The sequence below is a fragment of the Colletotrichum higginsianum genome, chromosome 4 (assembly GCF_001672515.1).
Source record: "Colletotrichum higginsianum IMI 349063 chromosome 4, whole genome shotgun sequence".
In the NCBI taxonomy this organism is placed as follows: Eukaryota; Fungi; Ascomycota; class Sordariomycetes; order Glomerellales; family Glomerellaceae; genus Colletotrichum; species Colletotrichum higginsianum.
The window spans coordinates 1830105-1855992 of NC_030957.1; the positions used below are offsets into that span (position 1 = coordinate 1830105).

The following is a 25888-nucleotide window of genomic DNA, read 5'->3' on the forward strand; positions in this document are numbered from 1 at the left end:
GTATTGGATGCGGTGAGCCAATTCCAGCTATGGCTCCCCTTGCGGCAGATCCCCGCCAGCTCGTGGTGGTGCTCAACCCTGCCCGCCGCAAAGTGCTATACACCCTTCTGCACGACATCACAGGCTACATGCGATCCCAGCTTGAGCTCAAAGACGGCGACCAGATTATCTCGTCAACCACCAACCCGACCTCGCCACCGATCCAAGACCGTAACGCCCCGCTCTTCGTCCCTGACGCCGGTCAGGGCCATGGCGGACGCAGCAGCAGCCCCAGCCACCCAGATCGCGGGGGCTCTGGCGTGTACAGCGCTCAGCTCCGCGCCTTGAGGAGGGCGGCGCTGAAGCACTTTGATGAGTGGCGAAAGGACGTCCTGGAGAAAGTCAAGGAGGTTGCCTCTGTGAGAGACGACGACAAGATCCTCGAGGCCCGGAAGAAGCGGCATGATGAGATGGAGAAACTAAAACATGAGTCTCCGGGTGTGGGTGAGGATTTGATCAATTTTGGAGACGCGCCAAATGCTGCGTCGACTGGTGTCGAAAAGGAGGTGGCCATTCTGCAAGAGCACTATCATCCGATTCCGAACAGATTCACCACCATCCCGGCGGAGGACCGGAAGGAGGTGCTCAGCTGCCTTTTAGTCCTCATTCTGTCTACCGGGAGTTACTCTGCGCACTCCAGGGTTTTGGCTCTGTACCTCACATCCGCGTTTGAGCTTCCCCTTTCGGCCCTCATCACAGAGGAGACGGAGATTGCCAAGTCTCTCGTCGAATCCTCGACTTCGACCGAGGGCCAGAAGGCTAGCATGTCAGCCGAGGCCGAGGCCGCGAAACGGCGCCAGGAGAACCAGAAGAGCCGATTTTGGAAGGTCGGTCTGGCTTCGGTGGCTGGCGCCGCTGTGATTGGAATCACGGGTGGCCTGGCAGCTCCGGTCGTTGCTGGGGCGATCGGCGGCATCATGGGAAGCGTCGGGCTTGGTGGCGTTGCCAGTTTTTTAGGCGTCTTCTGGATGAACGGCGCTCTCGTTGGCACGCTCTTCGGCGCCTTCGGGGCCAAGATGACGGGCGAAATGATGGACACCTACGCCAAGGAGGTCGAAGATTTCCGCTTTCTCCCACTCAAGGACGAATGGGGCCAAGACTATAAACGAGCCGACCCCGACGGCAAGCAAGGGGCACGGCTTCGTGTGACCATCGGTATCAACGGATGGCTGAATGAGGAGAGTGATGTGACGAAGCCTTGGCGCAGCCTCGGTGACGAGTCCGAGGTCTTTGCTTTGCGCTACGAGATGAAATCCTTACTCGCCCTCGGTCGAGAGCTGGACAGTCTTGTTTCGTCGTACGCCTGGAGCTTTGTCAAGGTGGAAATCCTCAAGCGAACCGTCCTGGCTTCTCTCTGGGCTGCACTTTGGCCCGCCTATCTCATCAAAGCTGCTTCACAGATCGACAATCCCTTCAACCTAGCCCGCAATCGCTCCGACAAGGCTGGCCGAGTGCTTGCTGATGCTCTCATCGCCAAAGTGCAGGGAGAACGACCCGTCACGCTGGTCGGCTACTCGCTCGGTGCGCGCGTCATCTATTCGTGCCTACGTTCTCTAGCTGAGCGCCAGGCCTTTGGCTTGGTGGATACTGTGGTCCTCATCGGCGCCCCTGTGCCCTCCAATAGGGAGCACTGGCAGGTTCTACGGTCCGTCGTATCTGGTCGCATTGTGAACGTGTACTCAGAGACGGACTACATTCTCGGGTTCTTGTATCGCGCAACATCCCTCCAGCTGGGAATCGCGGGTCTCCAAGAGGTGAAAGACATCGAAAGAGTCGAGAACCTGAACCTGAGCTCGGAAGTCAGCGGTCATCTCCGCTATCCTAGCTTGATCGCCAAGATCCTGACGCGATGCGGCTTCCCCAACGTTAAGGGCGGCGACGGTGCTATCGAGAAGGACGAAGACATCAAGATTACTGACCAGGAGGCAGGATCGCAGATGGGCGAGCTTATTCAGCTGGAGGCCCAGCCGGATCCCGAGGCAGAACCGCAGCCGATCAAGTCCAAGCAGACAGCGAGGTTTCCGAACGAGCTGCGTCATCCGTTGCATCCTGACCCGCCCCTGCGGAAGAAGGTGCAAACTCGTAACAAGGTGTCGAGGGACGACACGACTTCAGTCTCGCAGTCTTTTGATCCTTTGGGGGCTGCTGGGAGTGACCCGTTGAAACTAGGCTCTCTGGGCCAGAGCAGGCAGAAGACAGCTTCGCCTCATCACGAGGATCTCCTTAGTCTGAGCTCTCCGCCTCTGAAGAAGGAGGAGCCGAGTAGCCCCAAGGTAGCTGATCCCCTAAACCTGGGCTCCCTTAGCCAGAGGAACGATGCATGTTTCATTTCTGCAGCTGGCGGCAAGGACGAGGGGCCACAGAAGAAGCCGGAACTCCCTCCTCGCCCTACTGCAATTCATTCATTCCAAAGCGACGGCGCCCTCGATCCACACCACCGTCGTCCAGAGCTACCTATTAGACCCAAAACGTTCCCGGTCCCAGTCCAGGAGGATTCTGATAGCGACGACGAGAGTTTCAAGGGGATTCAGTTGATCGATAACGAAGGCCCGGGAGACTCAACGAGTTGTTCGGAGCCGCCGAGGGCCGATGCCTAGAGTAGATTGCAGAGCATGTGCGCGCTGATGGCGGTGTCTAGGTCCTAGAACATGACCAGCTTCAGGATACAGTTGTTCTAACTGTTGCTGTGTATGCCTAGAAACGTGCCTAGACACTTTCTGAAGATGTATTCAGACCCTGACTGCCAGACTCGAGCTGTTGCTTTCTCTCTCTCTTTCTCTCTCTCTTTCTCTCTCTCTGTCTCTCTCTCTCTCTCTCTCCCTCGTTCAGAGCATCAAGGCCATCTCCCTTTTTATGAACCGAATCTTCACAGCAACGACGGTGGTCGTCCGATGCGCTACGTCATACTCCTCGGTATACTCTGGTTGGAATATATAGATTGTTGACGTACGTGGGTCAACCCTGATGTTTTCGATTATAGAGACTGGTGTACCACCTTTTGGCTTGTGATTTAGACTACCAACACTAAGAATCTGGCCTCAAAGATGACATCAGCCTTGTTTCGTTAGGTTTCCTCCACAGGGTACAAATTGATAAAACAATACACAATTCAGGCTCATAGGAACTGAGATGGCTTCCCCTGTACACAAAGATATCCAGACTTCAGCCTAAATGCATTCATGACTTTCGTATTGCGTTTAATCCCAATACTTCTAAAGGCAGGCGTCTATCATCTAGGGGCATGGTCTGTCTTCGCGACGCAGCACAAAGATTTTAGGATCTACCTGGAGAATCCAATTGCAAATTCTTGGTACTCGCACGGTTTCAACTGGGTTACTACCCACCCGCATAACCCATGAACCGAAACCGCACAAGCACGCTTGTATTCTTCTCCAAGTTGATATTTGAGATAACCCCACAGACGGTGGACACAGATAGGGCGTCATGCTCAGCAAAATAGCAGAATGGAAACGCGCGAGCACGGCTGGCTGGCCGGTTCACGAATGCACCCTACCATGTCGTCCAACTTCTGGTTCGTCTGATCACTGAGACCACCTACCGTGACGCGGCTTTACTTCCGGTTCGTGTGGTTGCCGCGCTAAATAACAAACGGGCGAGCACGGTCTCGTAGAGACCGAATCCAGCACGATCTCGATGATGCGCATAGCCGGATCGAGTGAACATGAGACACGAAATGCACATGGGCAATCCAGCGCATTAAGCTAGACCGACACATCAACAACCACTTTATACGAACCAGACGCTCAGAAGTCTGAGGTCGTATGTACATGTTGGCAGTGTAGGTAAGCTGGCGCTAAGCCGAGCAATCAGCCAGGAACAACCAGCAATAGGCAGGGTACGATATTCAACGCCATCGCGTAACGAATGAGATATACCGGCCCGGTAGAGAACAGCACCCACACCAGACAAAGGCCAGTGTGATCGTGTGTAGATAAGCCATGCTGGCATGTCAAGCCCGAGGCGAAACCTGCATTGAACGGTTTACGGTTCACAGCATGTGAACCTTAGTTGAGTAGGTCGGCACTCTGGCGATCGAGACGCCTTCTCGCAACGCGATTGGATCTCAACCTCCGGGTTCGCCTGCTGCTTCCCCTCTGAAGTTCCGACGAAGCCACCTCGTATGACATGTGCGGATCGCAGTCGAAGAAACGGTTCCGACCGAAGGGTTCGCTGCCAAACGTCATGGCACTATGGTTTGTTGCCTTCCGGAGTCTGTGCTTGGATCAAGGATCGGAGAAGTTGAAGGGGCAGAGGCTTTTTGAAAGGAGGCAGTTAATTGGATCTTGAGACTCCTTTTGAGACTTGACCAGGTCTACATCGTACTATCCCGAAAAGGATGGGCACCTTAGCAAGTGCAAGTGAATGCTGAAGTGGCCGAGATCAGATCCGGACCGTGCTGCGTGCTGCCAAAGCCGAGAACCTCTGCCGGCAAGCGGGAACCCCGTTCGGAGATGTAGCGTCATTCGTCATTCGTCGTTCGGAAGTGACATGCAGCTGAACGGGGCTGACTCCGCGATGCAGGCACTGACGGATATGATTTGGCTTCGTTGTTGCCCAAACATGGCTAACTGTGCGGTTGTGCATCGGACTGCGCCGAACATACCATGACCCAAGAGTCGCGGGCACGTTGAAGAAAGAATGGACCTTTTAAGATTACGGATGGTCGCGAATGGGGCTGAGGAGAAGATTTTGGACTTGGTGCATGAAGGCAGAGACAGGGAAGAGGCGGGATGTTCGCAAGGATGGGCGGATTTCGTAGTCTGATTGGCTCCGACGAAAAAGACCCCTGTTCCTGAGACGGCAGGGTATGGGGCTGTAGGGCGGCTGTCGGGTTGAGCAGTTGAGGCGGTCAGTCGAGGTCAGATGAGCTCAGGGTCGGAGGGGGTTTGACCATGAGGCAAGCGGCCTTACAAAGAGGCTTAGGAATGTCGGAAACGGGCTGGCCGCTGGTCGTTGAACAGACTTGTTTGCGACGGATGGATGCAGAGGCCGCTGTTGGCTTGCATTCTTCTTAGCCGTCGTTTGCCCCTCCATCGCTTCAGGCTCCGCAGGACCAAGTCAGGGTCTTCTGGTCTGGGTGTTCACGCACACGGACACGCGTAGGAGAAGACAGTCTTGAAGAGGGGCAATGGCGAATTGCCAAAGTATAGTAACCGCCCGAGATGGCCATTCCGTCATCTCGGCCGGTCAGATTGACGTCTTCAGGGTCAGCCGGATGTCGTAAGCCAAGGTTGGCCGCTGAAGCGGGCGATGGGACTGACTCGGGTTGCCCCTGTTCGAAGGCCCCAGGGCAAATGGAGAGGGGACGGATTGCCTTGTTTTGACTTTCTTTCTCCTCGATATTTGACGGGATAGACGGTGTGAAACTTGGGAGACGCGGCCGAGGACGAGGAGAGGTGGTGCACGACAGCTCAAGAGCGGAATTGAGCTCGACGATGGTGTGTTCCAGGCCCTGCAAGGCGGAGGAAGGTCTGGGAGGTTTGCAGCAATTGTTTGATTCTGGATTAGAGTATTTTACTCGAGTCGGGACAAGATGTACATCGCCCGGCGCTAGAGCAGCGTAAAGGTAGGTTAGGTAGGTACCTCTTTGGAGGAAAGGCGGCAGGAGGAAAAGTAGGAAGCCCTGTAGTGTAGGGGTCCAAGTACCGAGAGCACGTTGCGGCTGCACTTCTGACTTCTGACTTCTGGACTGATGCTGGCCTGCGCTAGGGTGGGAGGCCAGGCAGGCGTCAGTCGGGAGTGCGGGGCTGTCTTCCAGTCCGTGATGCTTCGACACCCCGAGCTTGGACATTCGAAGACGTCTGAGGGCATCTTGAGAAGTCAATCAACGAAGCTGCTAACCGGGGAGGAGAAGGTAAGGTACGTGCGTTCAGGCACTACATCTTGTTCCTTACAGTAGGTAGATAGCTGGGTAGTAATACGATGTAGGTTAGGTTCAGATTAGGCTAATCCGGTAATTAGGAATCTAAGAGCAGAAGCGCGACGGCAAAGAAAGGTACCATCGTACATTGTATCTAGGACGCACGGTGGGAAGGCACAGTATCTAACTAGTGCGGCCCAGTAGTATCGAGTGATCAATCCGTCAGAGTCAGAGGATGGAAGGTGCTGGTCGTTTTGGTCCGATAGGTGAGATGGGTGAGAAGGGTGGCCCCTCCTGTTTTATCTTGGTTGGCCAAGGCATTCCCCATCCTGTCCCATTTTCAACGCGTGCACGCCCTACAACAGAGAGAGAGAGAGAGAGAGGGACTGTGTGTGCACGATGTATTGTGTTGTATTGTGTTGTGTATGAGAGAATAAACCCTCCGTCAACAACAAAGGTACCTCCCTACCCAGGTACTTCCCCTCCGAGCCTTGAGAAGGGGTCCGAATCTCCGTCCACACCCAACCTACAGGGCGGTCCACGATCAAATATCCACACCCTGTGCGCCTGGGTTCCCCATCACAACTCACCAACACCAACACCAACACCCACACCTGACACCCTTACCTTTCTTCCCGCCCTCCTCTTGCCGCTGTCTTCCGACTCCTCCCTGGCCTCGTTCGTTCACCACCGACTTCCCCTCTAACCGTCCCCTTCAACCTCCTGTCGTCTTAACCTTTCCACAAACGCGACGACGACCGACGACCAAAAGGGAAAGCGACAAAAAGCGCAGACCGCCGCCCTACCTTTCAAACCCGCTTCTTCGGACGACATAGCGGCATAGCGGCATATCGGCCCCTAGCTCCTCCCCGAACCCCCTCTTCCTCTGGTCCTGACACCTGCCTGGGAGACTGATTGCTAGGAATTTCGACCATCTCTCCCAGCTCGTCTCGAAACGACTCTTCTTGTCTCCACGGCCGACATCGCAGCTTAATTCGCCTTGCACATCGTAGTTAACCTAAACAAACCAGCGACACTTGATCAAGACTGTGTCACCAACGCTCTGTGTCCTCGTCGTGGACAGCCACAATCCCCCTTCTCTCAGTGCTACGCCTCGTGCGTAAGGTCTAGCGACTGTCTCACACCTGACTGCGATTCCCATCATGAAGGGCCGTCCCATCGACCAGCTCGTTTACGAGCATATGTTCCCCAAACCTCGCGCCAGCGATCCCCAGAACTTCCACGCCCTTCTGCAACGCAGCCTGATCCTCGAGGTTCGACAAGAGGTTCACTCCTTCTACGGCCACCTCGACACACAAGAAGCAAAATACCCCGGGTTGGATTACTGCAACCCCATCCACCGCATTCGCCTGAGCCGTTGGACTTGGCACCGTCGTCTGTTCCGAGCGTTTGACAACCTTCGCCTTACTCCCAACGAGATCGCCGGCTTGACCAAATGGGAGGGCACAAGATGGGCCAAGGAGCGCTACGAAAAGGAGCAGGGCATCATCATTCGGGACACTGCTGGTGATGGCTTCCCCGATTGGGTCGAACCCGAAGACCGTCCCACGCCCCCGGTTCGGACCGCCAGATCACGCTCTGTCGAGACGGACGACGCAACAGACCCTGCCGACGAGGACATGGACGGCGAAGAGAGCGAAGAAGAACTCGAGAGTGTGGGGGTGGCTCTGAACCAGCGTCTCAGAGAAAGGGCTGCCCGACGAGAGGCCGGAGACATGTCGACAGTGCTGGACGAGGAATGGGAGCAATGGCTGAAGAATGTCATCGAGAGCGGCGAACTGCCGTACATTTCCAACGGAATCGCAACATCAACAACTGACACCCCGGATGCTGTTGTGCCGCAGGCACTTTTCCCTCCTCGTATGCTGATTGCTGCTCAAGCCGGCCAGTGGCAGGACATTCCCGATTTTCTCCACGACATCATTCGCCGCACTCTTGAGACTGGATCGAGCATAGGGGAGGTTGTTGTGCCACCTGCTCGTCTGCCCACTCTTGCCAGCTCCAATGTAGCACGAGAGCGAAGAGGCACTGACGAGCACCACATTGGCGGCATCACAAACTGGCGGCGCACGTATTCGGACCTGCGTCTCCCAGTCGGCGACAGCGCGACAAGCTCGACGTTGCAGCGGACAGCACAGGCACCCGGCGCCTAGGAGGTTCGGCCACCTGACACCCTCTCCGTTGTTGATCGGCTTCTTTCGACCTCCCTGGAGCTAGAAGCTTTTGCGCTTAGAGGCATACTAACTCCCCATAACATAACCTTCGCCTACCCCCCGGGTCTCCTTCCCGATGACCCCTGGGACATCTCATTATCGGCTTCCTAGAGTACAGACGATCACGAACACGTCTCGGCCCAAGTCTGTCCCGCTTTGTCGCTCGCTAGGTTGTCGGCTACGGAATCTTCTGGTCTGGTTCGATTTCTAAAATAAAAAACTAGACTCTCTTCTCCCTCCCTTTTCCTACTTCCTGTTTGATTTTGCTGGGCACGAGAAGGGAGGTTCGCTCCAAAAACACCAACAGCGCGGCAGACTCTTCGCATAACTCAGTTATTACCCTACACACGGCGTCAGACGGATTCCTTTTTCGGGATTTTCATTTCTCTTTCCTTTTTGGCAGTTTTTGCAAGTACTGGATCAGCGAGTACAAGGGATTACGAGGAAACGAGAACTCTACGCATTTCAGGGCTCGCTTCCAACGAGCGACCACCTGTATCTAGTCGAGAGCCCTTAGCCACAAAAGTGCTAATTTTATATGTCTGATCGTCGGGTCCATGAGGACGTGGCATGTACTTCTTCCCCCTGACAAAGTGACCAACATGCCATGTTTCAAGTAATACTGCGTGAAAAGGGTGTTTTTCATTTTGTTGCAATTTTCCAGCCTCCGCCATACCATACCATAACAAGGGGAGCGCCGATCCCCTTAGAACTCCGCGACTGTACATCCCGACGACCTACGCACTGTTGATGTTGATAACCTTCCCATAGCACCATGTAATAACCCCCCTCGGGTAGAAAGGAAAACAGTCGCCAACCAACGCCAATTCTCATGGGGCCCGAAGCCCATCCAACCCTGGATTTTCGTCAAAAACTTCGTGACCAAAACAAGTCTACGACATTCCGCGCGCTCTAGACGACCGCCGTCGTGACACTCTTTTCTTTGGACCCTCCGTCGGCCACGTCTTCCTCGGTCCACTCTTGTCGCCTCTCCTGTTGCCCTTCTACGGCTCGAGGTGAGACCACTCGGGGATGGCCTTGATCTGCTGCCACATGTACTTCTCCAGCTTGTTTGCGCTCTTCGCGTACGGCGTAGACTCGTTATTGTACTTGCGGCAGTTGTCGAAGACGAGCTTGGCATCGCGGATGAAGTCCTCGGGCGTGGAGTACTGGTCCGCCTCGAGTTTGGTCTCCATGGTGCTGAGGTCCATGGGTTCCTTGATGACCTCGTAGTAGTCGGCAACATCATCCTTGTTGACAGGCACAAGAAAAGGCCATGCTGACTGGTGGTTCTGAAGGTCGTTGAGCAGGTGGAGGAGCTGGTTGTAGTTGGGCCCGTGGCGGGGCTGTCGCGCGAGCTCGTCCATGTCCGGGGACCAGCCCGATGCGCGGATGGCGTCTATGCTCAGCGGATCAATGGGCTTCGCGCCGGATTTCCACTCTCTGGGAGGGGTATGGACGATGTGCGATTTTGAGTACGCGCGGATCTTGGCCTGGACGCACTCCTTTTGTTTGAGCAGCATGCGGCCCATTTCAAGATATCGGATCCGTGGCAGCATCGAGCATTGCATGATTGTTCCGCCCTCGTAGTCCTTTATGTAACCCATCCATACGCTCTTGTCAAGTGTGATCTCCTTAGTGAACCCTTGCTTCTTAAAATATCCGATGGCGTAATTGTCGGCGTAGGTGAGGAAGTGCATCACGTCACTGGTGGCCTTGACATAGTCCTTCAGATGGGACATAAGATGCGCACCATATCCCTTGACCTGCTGGTCGGAGCTGATGGCACAGAATACGATTTCTGCAAATTGACGGCCCTTGAAGGGGCGGTACGTAATACCGCCAACGACTTCGAGGGGCTTTTTGACGATTGCTATCGATAAGTGGGTCCGGTCGTAGACGAGACGCGCGATGTAGTCCTTCGGCATCTTAGGAAGCTGTTTCTGGAAGATGCATTTGAGGCCGGTAAGAATGATGAGGGATTCGCGCTCGTTGTCGTTGTTGACCACTCGGAACTCGATCTCGCCGGTGCGCTCTTCGATGACGGCGGGCTGCGCAAGTGGACGTTAGCTTGGGAGTGGACGATAAGGGGGGGAAGGGGGGAGTTGTGTGACAGCTTCAGGTGCGCGCAGTGTCCCTAGATCTCTTTAATGTAAAAACTCACCTTTTCGGGGAAGGGGATAGGCTTCATCGCAGGTTTCTTCTCTGGCTCGGCCGATTCATTGTGCTTGACCCGTTTTGTCGCGGTCGGCGAGGACGGCTCCTCCTCAGCCTTGCGCTTCGCGGCTACACCATCGAGTTAGATCAAATATTGTACCGCTAGAATCATTAAAACTATGCGACTCACTCTCTTCCTTCATGTTGTCCTCGATCGCGAGCCTTTGCAGGCCTATTTTCGATGAACCTTGTCGATGGATGTTGTCGTGGTTCCTGGGAGGTTGATGACATGCCGCGCTAGGCTCTGCCGTTTCTCCGTCGCCGGATGACGCCGAGTGGGGCAAAGCAGGGGGGAAGCGGGAAGACACTAGTCCCTCTTTTGGCTCAGGCCACAGTTCACGGTGGACCCTTTTGGAGCTCAGAACACGTTTGGGGAAGCTACAGCCTTAACCTTACACTTCGCGATTCTCCCCAAGCAACGGCCGGCCAGCACCTCTCTAGGACCTATTGGGAATTCACGATTCCTTGCGCACACACTTTCAACCGTTGGGGCCATTTCTTCGCAACCGATACAGTCCATTTTATCATACCTATCCAAAGAACCAATTGTTTCCCTTCGATCAGCAGATGGACTCCTCGTTGCTTGAGGTCTGGCAAGCTGCTGCTAGCACGCCTTTCAACCCTGCTGTCGGCAAAGACTCCCAGTTCTTTATTGCCTTCCTTCTTCTGCTCATTGGTGTCGGTATCACCGGTGTCTTCGCTCTGAGTAAGCTATGAGGTAGCATTCTACAGCCAGATATGACAGCTGACCTTCGATACAGACCGATCCATCACCAATATCTTGGCGCTAGGTATACCTGCCTCTGCCACGATCGCGTAAGCCAACCCACTTCTCGCTTTCTACGAAGACGATTACTGATGGAAACTACAGATTCGGCACGGTTTACATGTTCTGCGCGGTCGGAGTCTACGTCTAAGATACCCCAAGAAGTTTTTCCAAGTCGGCGGCTACCTTGTACTTTAGAAGCAACCAAGAAGACCATCCATATCACCATTCTCTCAATACCAGGTGACCATTCTCATACAAAGAGCTGTAGCGTCACTAGGAGCCATGTCGGATACTCTTCCTCAGCCCGGAACGGCGCCGCAACCGCTATTTCGCGCCGTCGCCAGCTCGACAAGACCCCTGTACCAGCTGCTGAGGACCATCAACTTTTCCAACAAGGTCCATGTACAACTTCAAGATGATGGCATTAGATTCGCGGCCGACCTATCGAGAGTTATGCAAGGTGAGTACGACGGCGGCTGGTGAGCACGTGATAGAGAATTGACCGTCGATCAGGCACTGCCTTCCTCGACAAGAAGCTCTTCACCTCGTACTCTTTGAATCTCGACGAAGGCGAGGCTCTGCCAAATTTTCAGATCACCCTACCGGCGCTTCTGGAAACACTCCAAATCTTCGGCGCCGTCGACGTCGCAACACGCACACAAAAGGCCGAGCAGGACCCGTATCGCAGCAACCTCCGTAATTACCGACCAGATGCATTTAGTAATCAAACTCTGGGAATTGGTGGGACCTGTAGCCTGGTCTATACCGAGGAGGGCGGCCACTTCAATGTCGTCATCGAGGAAAGCGGTGTCAAAACCACCGCCAGCCTCACAACATATCTGCCGGAAATCCCAGAGGAGATACCCTTTGACCGAGAGAACCTGTCTTTCAAAATCATCATGCAGGCGCGCTACCTTCTTGACGCGCTGGCGGAGTTAGCGCCCATCGGTCCCAGCCGCCTTACCATTACAGCGTCAAAAACACAGCCTTACCTTACCCTTTCCGGCGTTGGCGACCTCGGCTTGTCCAGTGTGGACTTCGCCAAGGGCCGCGAGTTGCTGGAGACCTTCGCGATCCAGGATCGTTGGACCCAGAGCTACAAGTTCGATCTCATCAAGTCTTCGAGCGAGGCAATGCGGATCGCTAGCAAAATTAGTTTTCGCGGCGATGACCAGGGCGTTCTGAGCTTGCAGTTTATGGTGGAGGTGGAGGGTGGCGGGGTAAGCTTTTTAGACTTCCGGTTCGTGCCTTACATTACCCACGAGGATGACGAGGATGAAGAGGGTCAAGATGAGGATAGATGATGCGAAATGGTTCGAGGTTCCATATGGTATGTTGGCGAGTCCCGCTAGGAAGGCTCTTCTTCAACCTTGGAAGAAGAAGGATACTACGTCTGATCAATGCATTACCTGTGCCCCTGGTATGCCTTCCGCTTGCGTCGAGTCTGACCGTGAACCGTGTACCATTCCCGAAGTAAGAGCGAACAATGTAGCCCGCTAGCTTCTCTCTGGAGAATTTGGCTTCGAGGCCGCAGAGCGCCTCGTCACCTCCCTAGGAACGACGGCTCGACATTTAGCAGAACCCGAGCTGGCACGGAGGCTTCCGCAACCCAAACTCTAGAGAATGAGAGGCGGCCGTCAACGAGACGAAGAGGAAGGGGGAAAATGGGTCTAGGCGGCTGGTGTTTAGTGAGCGCCCATTCCTAAGGCAACATTCCAACGCCATCGGGTCAAGCCTCCGAGAGAGCTGACTGGACCGCGCTCTTCCCGGGTCGGTGGGGCCTGGTGCTTACACGGGTGGGCTGACAGGAGGGGCGGCGCGGCTCGATTAGGAATTTGTTCGCAAACGGCAAGGGCGTTGTTGCCGAGGCGTTCGAAAGGACTTGTTGATGTCTCGGTCGAGAAGAGAGAACGCGAAGAGATTGCGAAGCTACATCGGCTGGAATCTTTGTCTTCTTGCTAGACTGTGCTGACAGTCACCTCCCCATCACGCCTCTGGCAGTTGGACCCCCGCTGAGAATGATGCATCAGTCGTCTGTTTGCGGAAGACTCTGGCTCTGCCGACGTATTATTGCGAACCGCCACCCAACTTAACGAAACTCAACTTTCCTATTCTCTGGTTTGTAGACTTTATAGCTCGAACTCAATCTTTCCATATCACAATTATACCACCTTGGTTTCTGAACGCCTTCCAAAGCCCCGGCATCTTGGCTCCGATCTCGTGTCCATCGACGGACTATTACAAACTCGCGTGGTTTTCTTTCTCTGACCGATAACCCATCCCAAAAGCCAACGATTGTTTCTCTTTGCTTCCTTTCCCTTAAAACCTCGTGGTCTATCCCTTCCCATTCCTGTTCTCGGCGACCCAACGCTCTCATCACACAAAGCACACGACATAAAGCAGCACTAGGGAAGCTTTTTTAACTTCCTCCTCCATCCAATGAACACTCCTGGATCTTTCGGAATCGTCGATTACTCTTTCCCAATGTGGTCCAAGAAGCACGTCGGCTCGTGGCTCGACGCCTTTAAGCCCCGCCGCTCGTCAACCTCTTCTTCTTCGACATCATCATCCCGAACCTCTTCATTTTCCACGTCCTCGCGGTCAGGTCCCAGCAGCCGGAATGGCTCCTTGGCTTCCCTGATGTCGATGGGCACGGTAGAGGAGCAGGAGCACCTCATGGCTGAGCAGCCAAAAAGGCCCGCATACGTGCCGCAGCACGCGGCCAAGTCCTTCATGAAGACGGCGACTTCCAAAGAAATTCGCAAGAACGGTGAGATCCTGTGAAGTTTCTCGGGTCTCTGCAACGAAGCGGCAAAATAAAGAGAGAAACCCCCATCCCCCGGAAAATTCATCGAAACCCGGAAAACTCGCTCTCATCAATTGGCTCCGTTCAGGGCCAACAAACCACCCCTCAGTCCATGAAGACCAAACAGAGCCCGCCGAAACAACTACGACAATACCACCCCGCCATTGACAGCCATTACGCTTGTCCCTTCGAGCTCAAAATATTCAAACCTTCACACAAATAGACGAGCCCTCAACACAGCACCATCGCCGATGGGGATCGTCGGCGCACCTCAGATGCTGTCATCTCAGCGCCTGCTCGCCCACATAGCTTGACATTTGGCAGGAAACCGGGCGAGGAAGGACTTCCCAGGAATGGATCTTCGAGGGGCGGTATCTCTTTTGTAGCGAAAAAAACCATTATATCCGCCAGTAAAGGCGTGGTTATAAGTCATTTGGTTGGTACAAATGGCAAAGGATGGATTTTGGGAGCGCAACCTTTTACACTAGGTATAAAAGCAAAAATAGGCCCTACAGCCTAAGTTAATCGAACTAATATTAACCCAATACCAATGGCTTAAGAGAACAACATTTCCATACTTGGCCCAAGATACCATTGATGCACGACTGGCTGACCAGCATCGATTATGAATGAGGTATACCGAGATACTTGGTAGGAGTGGCAGGTGCCTTATGACGACGGCTTATCGTGGGCCTCCCTCGGCACGCTCTGTAATGTCCAGGGGTGCGGTAAACATTGATGTTAGATTTGGCTATGAAAGATTGTGCTTTCACGTGCGTACAGACCGAGACTCCATAACTGACAAGCCGGATGCACCGGCCTGAAAGAACAGTGGATGCGAACCGCAAGACCGTTGGGGCAATGTTGATGTAACGCTGTTGCAGGCGACAGTCAGGGATTTAGTGCGGCGGCAGGGCTAAGGTGGCATTCGCGAGGTCCAAAATAGAACGACCAGCGCCGGAAGGCTGTCCTGGGAAACCAGTCCCAGTTAATAGAAAATTAGAGAAATTGGGATACGGCCAAGGTACTTTGGTGTAGCTGAATGGGAGTGTTTATTGAGCAATTTCAGCGCTAATAGGGTCACTCTGACGAAGATCAGGGAGGGAGAGAAACGGTTCAAATAGGGAGGAAACACATAAGTTCGGTACGTACCCGGGGTTTATAATATCTGGAAGGAAGGATGAGGTTGAGATGAGATGAAGAAGCAAGCAAACTGTGTAGCCGGTCCTTTGTTCAAACATGTTGCAGTGACTGGTTGATTAGTTGAAGAGTCAATGGGATTGCCTGCCTGATTCACGAAGGATCAAGTACTCACCTAAGGTAAGTGCACATAGAGGTTGTCTGGGTTGGGGAGGTAGACGCCTTGTGCGGATACTGTGTTGAGAGGTGTAATTAATTCCAATGACGGTTCAACGCCAATGATCGATGCCATCATGCCTCTCAGCCCGCTTCAGCCCGCTTCAGCCCAACCCCACGTGCCAATACGGGCAAGAATGGAAAAGTCGCTGTTCATGCAAGGGCCATGCACGCTGACCGAGTCGCTGAGCCTGGCAGAGCCGAGCCAGCCTGGGAGTGTCAACTGGCGGGCAACTGTGGGGGCAAGTCAGCAGCTAACAATCGGCGGGCCGCTGGGTGGCCAGGCTCAACTTATCCACATCAGCCCCGAATCTTAGCCACATTCAACTTTGTAACAACTTCCTGAGCACACATCTGGGGCACACATCTGGGGCACACATCGAACACGAACACACATTGCTTCTTCTTCAACAATACCACACCACCAACAACTTACCGACAGTCTTGGATACGAACAACAGCCGACGACGCACTGCAGATTATGAACGTCATCGGGCGATCTTCTGCCCAGCCGTTTTACGGCCGGCGGGGGAGAGGATGCAGTCTTCCGGCCATCCCCCTCGTCACTGGTCAACCTGGCCATAGGTAAAGTCTCTGCCCTCTATTCATGCTTCGAGTACGGTAAATGAAACAAGCACCGCTCTCCACAATTCTAGTACATGTGTGCCGGCGGCAACACGCAGGAGAACGTGGCCGGTTGTCCGGTTCTCTGCTCCCGGGGCGTATCGCAACAAAGTTGGCTAGCTTCCTACCCCTCGTTCGGTACTAGAAGCTCTGCATCGCTTCCCAGGACTGATGGGTCCGGATAGTGCCGGATGCTCGAGATGCACACGCCTGGGTCTATCTCCCGTCTAGCTTTTCGTTCGGACCCTAAGGCTCTTTCACCAAGGCCCAAGTCAGGCATTGCACCATCCCCTGCAGCTTGCTCCCGAGGGCTTCCTTGGTTGCATCAACCAGGAGGACACAGGAAACCCCATCGACTGACTTGAAGAGGCTTCTTTTGTCTCAACGGAGGTCAAACAAGTGTTGACCGCTTGTTGAGAGTGAGATTCGGCAACTAGGAGCCCTATCTCGGAGACGAGTCCGTCACCGGTCATTGTGCACACCGGCGGTAGGCAATCATTCTCAGCATCGGCAGCATTGTCGACCAATGCCGGACAGTTTAAGGGTGCTTCCTGGCTCCGTGATCTTTATGGGGCTTTCTTCTTTTGGGCATTCTCTGCCGGGCGAAATGTCGTGACCCAACATGGACCGCCCCTCCCCGACACTATCGCAAGTCCGCGCCCGTGGCTGGCGAGTTCGGTGCCAGCGAGACGGGCCGGGTTGAATCCAACTGGTCGCGCGCCTCTGCACGTCGCCGCCTGCGTCGTCGCACAACGACTTCTATCGAGTCGCATCTCGCTCGCGTCTGTGGCTGGCCGATGGTCTCCCGTGAGGTGCAACTTCCAGCTCCAATAGTCGGATGGAGCGAATTCTGTCAGAACCCATCATCCACACCGGCCATCAAATTCCATGTTTCCTGGACAGCTACGGCGTCCATCAATTCATAAGGCCGAATGCACAAGACCTTATGGAACTGGAAGGAAACATCAGCGAGGGCAATCAAACCGAGGGGGGGGTTCCAAACATCATCGAAGAGAAGTGTGGATTTAATCTGTTCGTAACAATCGTATCCCATATGGGGCATGGCGGGCGATGAACGCATGCAATGTCACCCTCCCCATTGGGGCTGCCCACCCCAAAACCACCCCAAAGATGTCTCCCGCCCCCTCTTCGGCGAAAGAAAGGGGCCATTCGAATCGCACAGGAAGCCAGTAATAGCAACTGCAGAGGGTAGCCAATGAGCATATACCAGAACGACAAAGCTAGGCAGTTGACCACCCTCATGCCGGACTGATGAGATATGACTCTATGGCCTCCGCCCTCACGCAGTAGCTTGTTTGCCTGCACGACCAGCAGGGATTCTGTTGGCTTTTTGCACCGCCGCAATTTGTATACACAGAACCGCACCGCACCAGCAGACACGCGACGGCTTCCATGACCACCCTCCATCAGCGATTGTCAATGGGTGGCCGGATCTGCCCATCCAAGCCGATGGTCTCCCTGACCAACACCCCCAAACCATCTCGCTAGGAACTGTATCTCCTACGGACACCACTATCAGCTGGTCCAAGATGGCCCCAGCCCGCTTGCTTTTATTTGTGCTACAAGCAACCCCAGAACAACATACATACAGCCATCTCTCGAACTTTGGCCAGCATCCCAGATGGCACCTATTCCTTCCCCTTGCCTTTTGTTCGTGTGTTGTCCTACCCGGTTGTGCTTCTCCCTCTCAATCCTTCCATTCGTTAGGGACTCCAAGAGGTCCCGCCTCCCAATCGTATCCCCATTAATCTCTTGTATCAGCCTTGTTGGTCCGTACATGATATCTTCCTTGATTTCGCGTGGTCCCTACTGTGCGCCCAACTCTTCAACAGGATGTCTCGGTCGGGCTTCAGCATACGGAGGCTTATCTCCCCTCGCCGATCACAGACTACCGGAGAGCGCCGTCGCTCGGGAGACTCTACCAGGAGCGATGACCTTTTTCTTTTCAAGCCCCGACGGAAGCAGCACACATCAAAGTCTTGGACGCCGGTTAGACGCCCATCCAATCCTACACCAAGGAGACCTTCGAGGGAGGAGGCCCTCGTACGAAGATCACAAAGCATCAATAGGGCCCAGGTCGAGGAGTCTTTCTGCCCCCGGGGATCACCGCATTCATCCTCAAGTTCTTTGTGTAGTTGCAAGTGTCATACAGACACAGCCTCGGCCGCCAATAACGATGGCGCCATTTGTCCCACTCAAACACATGGGAGACTCTCTCAATCTGTGGCGCCAAAACGTCTTGCAGAACGCAGATGTCTTTACGTCTCTCCTCTGCCGCTGTCAGGTGATGGTATGTCTACGTCTAGCCCGACAGAGGCTGAGATCAGAGCTTTTGAAGCTGGTGAGATAGACTTGTCGTGTCACCCCGCGCTCAGAAATAGATCAACCCCTCCACCATCTTCTGAGGAAGGAGACGAAGAGGGCGAGGAAGAAGAGAGAAAAGAAGAAAAAGAAGAAGACTCCCTGGGCCGCTGGTCACTTGACTTCCAACAGCTCATGCAAGAGACAGACGACGCGTTCAAAGCTGTACGGACAGCCATCGAAGAGGCCAAGATGGCCGTATCGATCTTCCCTTCGCCTTCCAATGCCGGTCGCTCGTCCACATCTTCAGCTCCTACTCCGCTTCAGTCGAACTCGCCAAGCCTTCCTCTCATAAGGCTGCAGATTCGGAACAGCACCCCGGCGCTTCCTCCTCCGGTATTCGACGCTCCAATGTCGCCAGCATCCAAGCCAAGAAGGAAGTCAAAGAAATCTCAGAGGTTTAGGACAAGGGCGAAGAAGGCAACCCGTTGGCAACTGGGGGGGGACGTTGCCAATATCATCAGCGGGCAATTCTTCCGCAGAGTGGAAGTTGAAGAGCTTCTGACGCCGGATCGTCTCCGTGCGTTACGAACTGAGAGAGAGTCTCAGCCGCAACCACGCCGGTCGAGCGACACTCTCAGGACCATTAGCACCGACGGTAGCGAGACGCCTGTGGAGCCATTCCACCTCCAAGACCTCCCCTCTCGGATAGGAGCGGCGGGGGTCCAGACGGCGGCGTCGTCTGCTGACAAGGTGGTGCCACCCAACACGGTGGACCCGACGGTGCGATCGAAAAGCTTCTTTAAGGAGAAGTCACCTCGGAGGAAAAAGCCGGTTACAAAGGAAGAGTACGAAGCCGAAGACCCCTCGGCAAACGGGGAGGTCAACGTGCCACCTCCGCCGGCGAAAAACCCGGCAAGGTTTCTAGTCCGTCCTCAAGCACCTCTTTTGCCGACAATACCTGAAGTCGTCGTCACGACACCAGAAATCGGGGGAACCCCGACTCGCAGAAGCAACGGAACGGTGGGACGATGCTTCACACCTGTGGATGACGAGGACTTCATCTTTTTCCAGTCCACAAACTACACTTTTAGCCAACCCACCTTCCGACATGGGCCGGTCCGCTTTGACAAGTCGAAAGTCGTCAAGGGATTGAAGTTCGACCCCGACGACACGCTTGACTGGACCGCCTTCCAGATGGCCATCCTCGGCGGTGCGGGGGATCTATTCTCGGACACTACGGACTTCTCGCAGCTATCAGAGGCCGAAGAGATTGACGGTCTGGCCGCCTGGTTCGATGGCTTCGGCTTTGACAGTCACGGCATCCTCGCCACCGGCGACAAACCAAAGCACCTACCGGAGAATTATCCCGCCACTCCCCCAAATCCCCCCCTCAGGCCGTATGTTAGGGCCCCTGCGGACAGTGATCTTCCCATACCTGTAGGGGCCGAACATCCCACAGGGTTCTGGAACGAGGGCACCGTCAACGCATCCAAGTTCCTGACGACGGGGTGCGGCATCCGGCGGTGGACGATGGAGGGGCATCCCAAGCGGTACAACCGCGAGAGCGTCGAGAGTCTGCCCCCCAGCCCGATGATGGACCTCGTCATGATGAAGGGCTCCGATGGCAAGCCCGAGGTGGTGCCGATGGGATACAATCTGGGACACGACCTCGGGGACTTTCTGAAGTGGGAGGCGGAAAATGTCTACGCTGCGGGGGGTACACTGAGCTGACAGGGGAGTGGGGTGCTTTCACGATCGGGTATGCGCCTGGGGCCATGGATCAATGGTGTAGCTATATCGAGTGAATGGAAAGAAATGATGATTTTAGCGGCCAATGATGTTCAAAGCCCATGGGTATTTGAACGTTGAGTCAACAGCAGCAATACCATAAAGCAAATTCCTATTGACCATGCCCAACTGCAACCTCGATGTGGACGGTGGGATCACTATGCATCCGTTGCATCGGCTAGGGCTGACTGACTTCCCGTATGATGTGGCCGCCGCCCACCAACTCACATGGCCGTTCAACGCCCCGCTAGCCGCCCCCCCCTCCACACAATGAACCCCGTCACGGATCGCCCCGGCAAGACCCACATGCACCATCCATGTGCGGAATGGTTTTATTTCTTTTTCTGTTCTTCTTATGTCTTTTCTTGTGCAGACTACCTGAAGTAAGGTAGGTAGGTAGGCACCTAACCCAGGCCCATGAACCAACAACTCGACAGGAACCGTCCCGACCGAAGTTCAGCTCCGCCCCCCGCGCGATCTTCCAGATATCAATCAACACAGCCACCCATTTCCTTGAAGAAAACCGTACTCGCATCACGCCGCAGCGATTCGTGCCCGGTTCCTGCGATTGCCTTCATTCTTTTCTGTCTTCAGCTGCTGTGCCGCGCTAGGGCAACGACACCAGCACTCATTACGCGAGCGAGCATCGCGCCTCTTGCCATCGCCCCCAACGGACTGCCCCCTGAGGGATATCGTCTCATCACCCTCACTCAGCCTTGATTCTTTTATCTTGTTGCCTTCAGCCCGGGCGGAAGAGAAGCGGGCCCCTCCTATCCAGGTTACAACTCGCTCACTCATCGAGCCTCGCCTCCTCACCTCGTCTCAACCCTCATCACCCCCCCATCCCACTCTGTCTCATCAGGCCGCCCAAAACTCATCCCTGCTCGAACTCGAATCACCGTCTTGATCGACGACGCATCCTCTAGGCAACCCCCATCGAGGTCCACCCTTCGCCCTTCTCCACACGACCTCTCGAAACCATGCTCCGTCGCCCCGCGACAACCCTCGGCATCACGGCCGAGGACATCGCCGCCTACGAGGACCGCCGCGCGCGTGAGTCCATGCTACGTGAGCGTCAGGTCCTCGTGCAGGCCCAGCAGCAGCAGCAACAGCAACAGCAACAAGCCGCCCTCGCCGCTCAGCAGCAGCGGATCCTCCGGCAGCAACCCCAATCACAACAGCAACCCTTCTCTTCGCCGCAACCGCTTCATCAGCAGCCGCAGCAGCAGCAGCAACGGTACACACAAGCGCAGCTTCAACAGATGCAGAGGCTTCAGCAGCAGCAGCAACAGCTCGAAGACGAGAGCATGCTCACCGCCGAGGGCGATGACGAGGACGAGAGCCTGGATGAGTACGAGCTGCTGAGGCGGCAGCAAGAGATGATGAGGGCGCAGAGGGGGCAGCAGCAGCACGGGAGAATCGGCGGTCTACAGACGACGCCCACGCCGGGTGACGGCGGACGAGGAGGGCGGACGAGGGAGGAGAGGATTGGCGTCGGGCGACGCGGGAGGTGAAGATCTCAGATGATGGGGGGTTTTTTTCTTCTTCTTTACTTTTCTTTTTAGGGCGGGGTTGAGTATCTTGACCAAAATAGAATTCTGGCTCTTGGGTTGCTCTTCCGCGCGGGGGTCACATGGAATCTCGGAATCCTTTTTTGGCTGGGTTTTTACATCTCATTCTTGCTAGCTACGTTGGACCACGCTTAATCAAGTCTCCTCTCCTCCCGTGTCGGGTATGGCCCTCAGCCAAACCAGTCGTCTGTATTCTCCCGAGGAACCTCAGTCATCCTGAACAGGGGCCAAATACTCGCACCCTCCAGATCCATGTCGGTCTTAACGTCGTGCCCGAATCGTCTAAATGACATTGATTTTCTCGCTCGGCCAACTAACTTTGCCAGAAGATATCAACAAGCAAACCCAACCCCAACCGCAAGCTAAGCCCCCCCCCCCCCCCCCCCCCGAAAGAAAGAGAAATGGGCGTATAAATGAGCACTTTGTTGTGATGAGACACCTGCTTGTCCAAAAGCAACGGCCGACATGGCTCGCTGGGCTCGTGGCATCACGCGGGAGACGGGGGGGCTTCCAGAGAACGTCTCTCGGTATACGCGCCACACTAAAGCCTGCATCCAGGTCGGTGGTTCGTACACAGAAGTCACGGCAGTTCTATACAAGCAAACCAGAAAGCGTGGAGATCGCTAGACGCTGAGAAATGTATGACTCGAGAGGATAAAAACCAAAGTATAGTATAAGAAAGGGGAGGGGCGATCAACCATCCGCCGTTGTCTGGGCCCCAAGGAAATGCGAACGAACGAAAAGTAAGCAGCCTCGATCAGAAGGGATATGTTGGCGAGCTGGCATCCTGCATGCGATCTCGTTCAATCTCCCGAGACGGGGACGATACGTCTTTCATCTAGACCGGTGTCAGCGTCTCCAGGAGTCAAGGGCCAGATTTGGGGGAGGGGGGTAAGCTGTATCCGGGCACTGACGTTGTAGAAAACATTGGCCTGCTTGATGCCGGCCAGCTCGGCCAGGTACTTGAGGCGGCCTCTCAGGAAGCGTCTTTGTTGGTGGGTCGCGAAATCGCTGCTGCACGCAGTGAACAACGGGCACAAGATCATCAAGCCGGCGGCACCCTTCAGAGGATCGTCGGGCCTGGTGGTGCCGACCGGAAACTGTGCGACGACGACACCATAGCCGTTCCACTTGCAGAAGTAGGGCGTCGACGCGATAGTGTCCTGGATGCGCAGTTGGGCCGAGCGCTTGAGCTCTTCGTATTCCTCGCCGAGGCGATAGTCGTTGGGCGACACGAGCCAGGCCATACATCGGAGGATCGTGGTCGTGAGCATGAGATGGCAGCACCAGGTGGCCACGTGGAGGATGGCCAGAGGAAGATTGAAGAACCCGTACACGGGGCCGGTAAAGCACTCCGCCGCGTCGAGCTTCTCTTCGGACAGTTCGGGAATCAGCTCAATCGTGTCAACCTTCCACTGCGGGCTGGGGTCGTTGTTGAGCCTGCGGAACTTGGCCTCCAGGGCCTGGGCGCGCCTGAGAGCGTTGAGAACCTTCTGGGTCGTTTCGGGCTTGCGGTCCCCGGCTTTCAGAAGGCGATCGACGTCCTGCCTGATCTTGCTGCTCTGGATATCCATACTGGCTATCGCGTGCTGCATGCGGCCGCGGCACTCGTGGTGTAGGAGCCAGGTGAACTCGGACACCTCGGGGGAGTTGGGAAGGCAGTGGATGGAGAGGCACTGGTTTCGGGTTATCGCAAACATTTCCTCGCCTTCGGGCGTCTCGAGTCCGTTTTGGCCTCTGAGCTTGACCATGATGGCAGCGCCTTTCATGTGGTTTATGTATTCGGTAATGGAATCTCGGGACGACGTCAACATCTGGAGTTTTTGGTTTTTTTTGGTGTTAGCCGAGGTTTCCCGGAACAAAATCCGTTGGACAACCCACCTCGTAAAACGCCAGCATCAGCACCGCTCCGAGAGTCTGGTCGTTCAGCACCTCCTGTGGGTCCATGATCGCTTTGTTGACGGCCCGGACAGCACGGACGTAGTGCCCTTGGGCGTGGAACATGGCGGCACCGGCGTCGACAGAACGGCGACTTGCCAGGGCTGCGAGCGAGACGGCCTTGTAAGCTTGGGAGAGACACTTGGAGACCTTTGGTCCGCTCAAAAATCGAGGGAGGAACCGGTAGTAACCCCGGGCCGCCGGCGTACAAGGAACAATAATGAACTCTGACAGGAAGTAACAGGAGGCCTGTTCGTCTAGCGAGTCGAACATGGACGCGGGGATGTCTTTATCCTCGTCGGTGGTATCATCATCGTCATGATAGGGGAAGGCAGCGGGGTTCGAGTAGTCGAGCGTTTTGTACTTCGGGCCGGCAACGGTCTTCAGGCACTGCTTGTTGCAAATGGGCACGATATCCTTGCCTTCGTCCTCCGAGTCGTCTTCTCCCCTGGATTTCTTGAATCTCTTGATGGTGGCCTCGGTTTCGTCACGTATGTTGGCCTCGAATGGATCGCGGTAGCCAGGACACTGCCGCCGCGACTTCCTGCATCGCATGCAGAACGGCTTGCCCTCGTCGCACTTGATTCTTCGTGCTCTGCACAACTTACAGCCACCCGATGGCTTCCCTGTGTTCACCATTGTTGCTGTGAGGGTAAGGGGCCGATGATGTCGTGGAGCAGAACCATGGAATGGAACGCAACAGGAGGCTCCGGAAAGGTGGGAGGGACCGGGCTCCTTTTCAGAAGCATTCACAGCGCAAGCGTTGGGTTCCGAGGCTGTCCATCGAGTCCCACCTAGTCTACCCAGAGACGGCGGCCGAGGAACCAAACAGGATGGAGGGGGCCAGACTTCCGAGTCATAGCGATGAACCACATGCGTTGTGGTGGGAAACCGACGCCTGGGCTGAGTTGACAAGCTCCATAGCTCGGCGATCGCGCGAGAACGAAAGGGTCGCGTCACAGATGGGACGCCTGTGAAGAACTCTGTCGCAACTACCGTGAGACGCTGTGTGAGCAAATAGGAGGGGCTCGAATAACCATAAGGGATCTTGCTGTTGCTTAGTGACTATCTCAGATGGCCTTGTCATTGGGCAGTATGTAGCCCATGCAGTCTGGTATTTCCGAAGGTTTGTTTCATGCGCCGCTGAACCGTGACATCCCGCCGGCCGTGGTGATCAAGGGTGGTGGTCCTCTCGGCTCGTGCGCATATCGTTTGAGATGGCAAACAAATTTCACGGGGGTGGGGGAGGAAGGCAACAGGTAGAATCCTGGCTAAAACTCTAGAGGGAACAACCCGGCTCTTTAACTAGCCGATCGTCAAATGGCAACTCGACTCAGACAGGTGTCAGCCGTATGTACAGCTATGTGTAAGTGTGTTCTGTGGTGGTGGTGGCCTTGTGCCACGGGCCCCTTCGAGGCTTCGTCGGCCGTCCACAAAAAGTCTACAAATCAAACAACCCCGGCTCGCAGCCGAACACAGGCGTTTGGTTGAAATCGAAGGGTCGCCAATCTGGCCACAAGGTGCATGCCGTTGGATCATATCAGCGCGCACTGTTCTGCAGAATCGGCAGACTTTGGTACCTGTTTTTCGGTTCAGCTTCTGGCCCCCAGGCCTGGGGAACGACAGGGGGAGAAAAACACAAGGTAAAAAAAACAGTACATCGCCAACATGGAGTCTGTCGGATCGTTCATATTCCCGTTGCTGAACAGGAAGTTATGCCAGCAGGGCTCGAATTTGATTTGCAGGTTGCTCTCTTTAACGGTTCATAAAAGAAGTAAGCAGGCGCAAAATGATGCACTCTTCGTCAGCCAGCAAGGTCGTTGCGATTAAGTCACATTCCTTGGAGGGAGATGGCGTTTGCTGATTTGCCAGCTCCCAACGGTCAGTTGCTACACATGTAGTGCTGGGTGCTCGCCCGCACACATGAGACACTAGATGGCATAGATCAGCTCTTTTCGTACGTCATCACGGCCGTTAAACCCGTTTCATCCCATTATTTCCTTTCTCAGTCGAGGAATCAGATCGTGAGAGTCGTTCTCACAGTACACAGCCACATGACAGCCTAGCGTGCCTAGGTCTGTTGAGCATACAGAACCGTGTTTTGCGTCGCAGCGCATGGTTAGAGGTGAAATGTCAGGAGCGTTTCGGCGTTGCCATGCTTTGGGCTAGTAGTTTATCGAGTGCTGTGTTTTGGACAGTGTCACGGATGTGAATTGCGAATATAGGAAGTGGGGTTCTTGCTTACTCATCGTACCACCTGTCCGCTTGTTTTGAGTGGACCTGCGTACGATATACGGTACTGATCGCCATTGGGCCCACTCGTATTCAACATTATCCGCA

The 25888-nt window shown here is 54.9% G+C and overlaps 11 protein-coding genes across 11 annotated transcripts; 7 read left to right on the plus strand and 4 right to left on the minus strand.

The window, feature by feature from the left end:
* Window positions 1–29: 29 nt before the first annotated feature.
* CH63R_05854 (YSIRK family gram-positive signal peptide) lies at window positions 30–2636 on the plus strand (the record flags this gene model as incomplete). Its single annotated transcript, XM_018300829.1, has 1 exon — window positions 30–2636. One exon carries the CDS (start codon window positions 30–32, stop codon window positions 2634–2636), a length of 2607 nt encoding a protein of 868 aa, XP_018158679.1.
* A 2462-nt stretch (window positions 2637–5098) lies between these two features.
* Window positions 5099–5851, minus strand: CH63R_05855 (uncharacterized protein; the record flags this gene model as incomplete). The annotated part of the gene is made up of 1 exon (XM_018300830.1): window positions 5099–5851. The coding sequence occupies one exon, from the start codon at window positions 5849–5851 to the stop codon at window positions 5099–5101; it is 753 nt and encodes a 250-aa protein (XP_018158680.1).
* Window positions 5852–7083: 1232 nt separating this feature from the next.
* CH63R_05856 (uncharacterized protein) lies at window positions 7084–8094 on the plus strand (the record flags this gene model as incomplete). The annotated part of the gene is made up of 1 exon (XM_018300831.1): window positions 7084–8094. One exon carries the CDS (start codon window positions 7084–7086, stop codon window positions 8092–8094), a length of 1011 nt encoding a protein of 336 aa, XP_018158681.1.
* Window positions 8095–9158: 1064 nt separating this feature from the next.
* On the minus strand, window positions 9159–10514 carry CH63R_05857 (Histone acetyltransferase GCN5; the record flags this gene model as incomplete). Its single annotated transcript, XM_018300832.1, has 3 exons — window positions 9159–10205; window positions 10319–10440; window positions 10502–10514. 3 exons carry the CDS (start codon window positions 10512–10514, stop codon window positions 9159–9161), a joined length of 1182 nt encoding a protein of 393 aa, XP_018158682.1.
* A 424-nt stretch (window positions 10515–10938) lies between these two features.
* CH63R_05858 (DNA repair protein) lies at window positions 10939–11191 on the plus strand (the record flags this gene model as incomplete). The annotated part of the gene is made up of 2 exons (XM_018300833.1): window positions 10939–11077; window positions 11133–11191. 2 exons carry the CDS (start codon window positions 10939–10941, stop codon window positions 11189–11191), a joined length of 198 nt encoding a protein of 65 aa, XP_018158683.1.
* Window positions 11192–11422: 231 nt separating this feature from the next.
* CH63R_05859 (Repair protein Rad1/Rec1/Rad17) lies at window positions 11423–12444 on the plus strand (the record flags this gene model as incomplete). Its single annotated transcript, XM_018300834.1, has 2 exons — window positions 11423–11600; window positions 11654–12444. The coding sequence occupies 2 exons, from the start codon at window positions 11423–11425 to the stop codon at window positions 12442–12444; spliced, it is 969 nt and encodes a 322-aa protein (XP_018158684.1).
* A 1135-nt stretch (window positions 12445–13579) lies between these two features.
* Window positions 13580–13924, plus strand: CH63R_05860 (uncharacterized protein; the record flags this gene model as incomplete). The annotated part of the gene is made up of 1 exon (XM_018300835.1): window positions 13580–13924. The coding sequence occupies one exon, from the start codon at window positions 13580–13582 to the stop codon at window positions 13922–13924; it is 345 nt and encodes a 114-aa protein (XP_018158685.1).
* Window positions 13925–14715: 791 nt separating this feature from the next.
* CH63R_05861 (uncharacterized protein) lies at window positions 14716–15278 on the minus strand (the record flags this gene model as incomplete). The annotated part of the gene is made up of 3 exons (XM_018300836.1): window positions 14716–14821; window positions 15099–15197; window positions 15262–15278. The coding sequence occupies 3 exons, from the start codon at window positions 15276–15278 to the stop codon at window positions 14716–14718; spliced, it is 222 nt and encodes a 73-aa protein (XP_018158686.1).
* A 2502-nt stretch (window positions 15279–17780) lies between these two features.
* Window positions 17781–19982, plus strand: CH63R_05862 (uncharacterized protein; the record flags this gene model as incomplete). The annotated part of the gene is made up of 1 exon (XM_018300837.1): window positions 17781–19982. One exon carries the CDS (start codon window positions 17781–17783, stop codon window positions 19980–19982), a length of 2202 nt encoding a protein of 733 aa, XP_018158687.1.
* Window positions 19983–21019: 1037 nt separating this feature from the next.
* On the plus strand, window positions 21020–21553 carry CH63R_05863 (uncharacterized protein; the record flags this gene model as incomplete). The annotated part of the gene is made up of 1 exon (XM_018300838.1): window positions 21020–21553. The coding sequence occupies one exon, from the start codon at window positions 21020–21022 to the stop codon at window positions 21551–21553; it is 534 nt and encodes a 177-aa protein (XP_018158688.1).
* An 860-nt stretch (window positions 21554–22413) lies between these two features.
* CH63R_05864 (Negative acting factor) lies at window positions 22414–24187 on the minus strand (the record flags this gene model as incomplete). The annotated part of the gene is made up of 2 exons (XM_018300839.1): window positions 22414–23424; window positions 23492–24187. 2 exons carry the CDS (start codon window positions 24185–24187, stop codon window positions 22414–22416), a joined length of 1707 nt encoding a protein of 568 aa, XP_018158689.1.
* Between the last annotated feature and the right edge of the window lie 1701 nt (window positions 24188–25888).